Source organism: Sus scrofa, chromosome 6, assembly GCF_054392235.1.
Source record: "Sus scrofa isolate SSC_HxYL_T2T_F1_AM1 chromosome 6, Sscrofa_HxYL_maternal_Yorkshire_Landrace_v2.0, whole genome shotgun sequence".
In the NCBI taxonomy this organism is placed as follows: Eukaryota; Metazoa; Chordata; class Mammalia; order Artiodactyla; family Suidae; genus Sus; species Sus scrofa.
Genome location: NC_139388.1, coordinates 116,676,766 through 116,682,765, shown reverse-complemented (window position 1 = coordinate 116,682,765; position 6,000 = coordinate 116,676,766). Strand labels below are relative to the sequence as shown.

At 39.6% G+C, this 6,000-nt stretch overlaps 1 protein-coding gene across 2 annotated transcripts in view; it reads left to right on the top strand.

Moving 5' to 3' along the window:
* Positions 1 to 238: 238 nt before the first annotated feature.
* LOC146402780 (uncharacterized) overlaps positions 239 to 6,000 on the top strand; it is an 88,422-nt gene continuing 82,660 nt past the window's right edge. The window contains exons 1-2 of one of the 2 annotated variants that reach the window (XR_014807774.1): positions 239 to 1,013; positions 1,585 to 1,879. Coding sequence is in view for 1 of the 2 variants with exons in the window: in XM_084964411.1 (XP_084820537.1) it covers positions 1,604 to 1,879 (276 nt within the window). In the remaining variant the exon portion in view is untranslated. Of the gene's footprint in view, positions 1,014 to 1,522; positions 1,880 to 6,000 lie in introns of those variants that run through there. The other variant, XM_084964411.1, reaches the window with a different exon arrangement.

Genomic DNA, 6,000 nt, shown 5'->3' with positions numbered 1-6,000 from the left:
TTTGGAAAGGAACAGGTTGAAAAGGGTATTGCTCATCATGCTCAATTATCTAGACTTAATCTAGAAGACAACAAGGAAACATCCAGGGGCTCTAGGCAAGGGAGTCAGATGGCATTGTTCCCTTTTATTTATGTAACTTAGTGAGGCACTCTGACCATCCTTCCCACAGGAGGGCAGACGGCTTGCTTGTCCTCCTCTATCCATGTTGAAAGGGTGATTATTTTTAACTACTGACAACTGGGCACTACGTAAAATCTGAGGCTCAGGGCAAGATGTGGACAGACAGAGATCCTGAGTGAGAACACTCAGGGCAGGATTGCAGGGTGAGAAGCTGGAAGAGTGGACTTAGGGAGGAGTCACTATGGGAGGAGGGAAGCAGGGGCAAGAGCAGAAGTGAGGAGGTGGAAGTGGATTGGTCAGGGAGAGGAGAAAGCTGTGCCACCAGTCAATGGGGGGAGTTTCAAGGAAGGAGTGGTTGACTGAACATCCAAGGCTGAGGAATTTAAGTGAGACAAAGGCTGAAAAGCATTTCCTTTTACACCCAGACTTAGGAGGCAAGATGGAGCCTCAGGATTGTGTTCACAGTAAGGCTTAGTGTGCAGTGGGCTAAGATAAAGGCATGTGACAGTCCAAGCAGGTCTCTCCTGAACATTAAAGGTGGAATAGGAGCTCTGAAATACAGAGTAAAATGGGATCATGGTAGAGGATTAACCAGTGTGGCAGGAGTTTGAGAATTATAGGGGCCAGAACTATCCTTAGAAGTTTGGGGAAGGTGAGGGGGTGTATATGTGAGGTCTGCCTTCTCTTCTTCCCTCCACTCTGCTTCTGCAGGTGGGCTGGGGCATTTATGCCTGTCTGGTGTAAGAGACATTTGGCATTTATGCCAAGCTGAGCTGAGAAGTGCCTGGGGATGAAGTATTGATATTGTTGATATTGTCCTAGTAAAGGAGTGACTAAAGAGGAAGCAAAGGAAAGAAAAAAGAGAGGCAGTGCCCCAAATGTGGAGGGGACAGGTAAGAAAGGCTTGCTTGAAAAAGATCACAAGTCAGTATGGAGTTAGCATGTAAATGGTTTAATCAGTACTTCGACACCCTAACCAGTTTGATGTGTGTTTTTTTTTTAAACTGAATTGACTAAATTTACTTAGACACCTCGTAAGACACACATTTAAACAACCACAATGATTCTGAAAAAAGAAAAATGAGCCCATCTATATGGTTTTATTGTTCTCGACTATTTAAGGCTTTATCTTTATTGCTGCCAAAACAAGCAGTTAATTTAGTTAATTTAGCCAACCAGCCAGTCATTTCAGGAGGAAAACAAGGCTTTCAGAAGAGTCATGTTTCAAAAGCAAACCCCAAGCCCCAGCTGTTTGGCTGGACTTTCCACTTTTCTATTTGTAATATTGGCATTGAAAGCCAGGGCCCCTGAGGCCTGGAATGGCAGTGAAAGAAAGGCTGTTAAAATGTGAACAGTAGTTGAGGATTAGAGCAAAAAAGATAATCTTGCAATATCTTGTGCTAATACAGTGACTGTTTCTAAAGTGCTTTCTACTTCGTTGTATGATTTCCTATAAAATCATAGGGAGAGACAAGAGGCAGGCATGAGCATTATTTACATTTTGGAGAAGTGGAAACTAGAGCCTCTGAAAATTACATGTTTGGAGCAATTCCAGGCAACACATCATGAGAAGGACCATAAACAAAGCTTGTGTTTTTCAAAATCCTACTTCTGGGCTTCATCTATCATGGCACGTGATCTCTGTGTTGTAACGAAGCAACCTTCCTCTAGCGGCAGGCCCCCGGGGGTACCCGGTGCCTATTTGTTGAAGATGATAACGATGATCATGATAATGATCGTCATCTGGAATGAACAAATGGTAAGTAGCCAAAGGCAGCCAAATGAGAGAGACGTGTTTATGGGATTTTATCGTCAGTCATAATGGTGAGAATGCAAGAGTAATAGGAACATCTAAAGAAGTAGGGACATGTTGGGGGGCAGGCCTCTCTTCATTTCATTTTAGTTAAACTTTGATTTTTATGGCACTAAAATAAATGGGAACGTGTCTTAAAATGAGCCCAAGACAAAAAAGAAAGAAGTGATGACAATTTTGTCGTAAAATTCCAAGTGGGGAATACCCATTAAAACTAAGCATTTTGGGTAACAATCGGCAGATGTGAAAACTCTTCGCCCCTGGGTCATAAGAAAGTGAATGAGTGAATTTGCAAGCAATTCTTTCTCTAACAGTCACATGAGAAAACTTTTGAGGCATTACCAGAAGGCCCCTGGCAAACCATTCACCTGGCATCTGACTAATGGCGGTGTAAACTCTGAGAAGTTATAATGTTGGCTTGAAGACTGCAATGATACGCTTTGCTATTACCATCAACCAAATGATACGCAGTGGGCAACCTTGGTGATGGACTTTCTATTACACATCATCTTTGTTTCCTACCACAGTTGACATTTTTTTCTTTCCTGGCCCACTTTGGAACTAAACCATTCAAGGTTGGAATTGACTTTATCCTTTGAGGTCAGCATAATCTGATCCAAATACAGCACATTGCTGGCTAGAACTTTCTGGTCATTTCTACTTCCCCATAAAATGTTTAATTGGCTCTGTGACTTCAGACAAGTGATAAAGGCACCAGGTCTAACTTTCCTAGTTTAGAAGTTAGGTTCTTTTCAAGTTTAAAAAGATGTGATTTCTTATTTGTTTCAGTTAGGTAGTAAATAACTACATGAATTACTTTAGTCTGAAATGTTATAATTGTACAATAAATCAAGGCAGAAATGACCATAGGGACATTGTTGAGACCAGGGTACTACAGGGACACTTGCTGTGGGATCTCAGCAAGGCGAGAGGCGGTAAGAGAAACAGAGTGAAACCAATAGCACTCCCAGAGCTGCTTGACTTGGAGTGTTAACTGGACGGAGTCACCTGCATGACTGGTGAGTAGACTCAGGAAGCAGATTCTTATCCTGCATCAATATTTCTGAAAATATGTTCTTAAGTTAGAGGACTCTGTATTAATATAAACTTGGAGACATGCTGGATTACATAACAGCGGGGCGGAGTGGGGGGGGAAGCTTCCTTGGAAAGGTTTTCACAGTCCTTGATTGACTAACATGAGTTAAGAACTCCATAAGGCATATTTCTCAGTATTTGGTAGTCCCTAAACTCATCTGAATGTGAAACATTTATTTTTTTTTTCCATGGAGATTCTCAAGGGTTCAATTTTCCAATGAATGTATTTTTACAAACATTCTTGGTAAGAATACTTGGCAAATTCAAGTTCACCCCAGAGTGGGGCCCGAAGGATCCTTTAATGTGAAATCCTGGCATTTATTTGAGACCTGTCCATAACAAGCCCTGAATTTACAATAGATAACTCTAGGGGCAAAACCAGCTTCCAGAATTTATAAGTTGACCTTCAATTTATTTTTTGTTTGTTTGCCTACTTTCCTTTATCTTATCTCCTGAGCAAGGGTTAGTTCAATTTTGACTGAAAGAATATTTTAAAAATGTGTAGCCTCTTGATGTATCTCCCCTTGAGGTCTTACTAATACATTTTCCTCTCTATTCATATAGAATTTCAGAAAATATTTTATCATTGATCTCTTTTATCATAAAATTGACAAACTTTATAACTCAAGCTTTTTGAATTGCAGCAAAAATCATTGATTTATCTAGTTACTGTTGGTTTTTAATCATATTGATAACACATTATACCCTATGTGATAGCCCATGTACTTCATAATGAACAATGTTTCAAATTTCTAATGTTCCCAAAATCAAACCAAATTTCGAGAATTGACCAAAGATGTATATGCTGCTTTATAAATTTTAAAACTTCTTGACTTGAGACCAAACTCATTTTGGAGATAGACAAAACCAAGTAAAAATCTGGAGATCACCAGGTTTTACTTTTTTATCTTCCACTTGAACGTAAAAAGGTTTTCATAGAATGTGCATTGGGGAAAAACACATTTAAATAAAGGAAAGCAGCATTCCTACTAGAGGATGAACCTATTACTACATAGTCCGTCTTCCCCACCATGAGAAGCAGAGAGTCACATATAATCAAGAAAATTTTAATGCTTTTTTCCCCCCTTCTTCAGATAACCAAGAAGAAAAATGTGTAGCTGGAAAAATGACAGTGATTTTCTCAAACTGCTATAAATAGGCATTTGGCAAATACCTCTCATTGCTTTTAAAAATGGATTCCCTGACTAGCATCCATGAGGACACAGGTTCAGTCCCTAGCCTCATTTAGTGGGTTAAGGATCCAGCATTTCTGTGAGCTGTGGTGTGGATCACAGATGTTGCTGTGGTTGTGGTGTAGACCAGTGGCTACAGCTGCTATTTGACCCCTAGCTTAGGAACCTCCATGTGCCGTGAGTGTGGCCCTAAAAAGACCAAAAAAAAAGGGGGGGGGTCATTTTGATGGGTCCTTTAGTATGGGTTTGCTCAGTATACTTCCAATCATTTTGATAGCCTTCAGGGAGACCCTGAGAAATGGCTGAATGAGATTCATTTAATTTGAGCATCAGACTATTGTTAGGTGAGAGCTATTTAGTACACAAGCATCTCTTCATGGTGCTCAGATATAACTTTATTAATGTAAAAAACACTGGGGTAGAGTACAAAAGTGCAAGAGAAACTCATGTTTGTCGGTTTTACAGTTTGTCACATGGTACTAGTACCATATTGATCCTGTCAGATGTAGAAACATCTATGCAAAATGCTTTAAATAATAATAGTAAAATAACAGTTGGGGAGTGGGAAGTGAGGCATGGTTCATTTACCATTTGATACCAGAGAGTGAGAGACTTGAACTAATAACAATACTATTAGAAAATGTATATGTATTAGAAAATTAAATGAGATTTAAAAATTTCTCATTTTAAGAAAAAATGTAGGAGTTCCCATCGTGGCTCAGTGGTTAATGAATCCGACAAGGAACCATGAGGTTGCAGGTTCAATCCCTGGCCTTGCTCGTTGGGTTAAGGAACCGGCGTTGTGGTGAGCTGTGGTGTAGGTTGCAGATGCGGCTCGAATCTAGTGTTGCTGTGTCTGTGGCATAGGCCGGTGGCTATAGCTCCGATTGGACCCTTAGCCTGGGAACCTCCATATGCCTTGGGAGCAGCCCAAGAAATGGCAAAAAGACAAAAAAAAAAAAAAAAAAGGAAAAAATGTAACTGTGTTGATGGAAGTTAACTAGACTTACTGTGGTCATCATTTTGCAGTATACACATATACTGAATCATGTTGTATACCTGAAAATAATAATATATCTCAATTTAAAAAAGAATGCAAAAACTTGATTGCTCTATCACCTCCTCCCCCCTCCTCTGGCATGACAAACATATTTCTGAATTTGAAAGATATTCAAATAATTAATTTAGTGGCCCCAATACTTCTTGCGCTCAGGTCCCTTTGCATTCTCAAAATTTTCAGACCCTAAAAAGGTTGTATTTATGTAGGTTATATATATCAACATTTACAGTGTTAGAAATTAAAACTGAGCCATTGTTAGAATGCAAGAATGCACAAGTACACATTTCATGAGCAATGACATGTCTCATGTGGTTTCTGGAAAACTGCTGGACAGTTGTAAGAGAATGCACATAACACAGGCAAAATATTTTAGTAGTATTAAAATAGTTTTACCTGTGGACACCCAGAAAGAGATTCAGGGCAGCCCCCCCCCCCAGGGGACCCTGGACCACACTTTAGTCATGTATAGCCAAAAGTTCTTTGGACATTCACTGACTATAAATGCTCAGTAAACACTTGTATAATGAATGGACAGTTCCAAGGTTTACCTGCACCACTAAACTTCTCTACTTTATCTCTGAACTTTTGATTACCCACTTTATCTGAAAGCTTGCAAAGTTACACCATTTTAAACATGGATGACTCTTACTCTGTTGCAATCCCAACATCAAAGAGAATGAGAAGAAAACTAGGGGAAGCAAATCAAATGTTTTGACCAT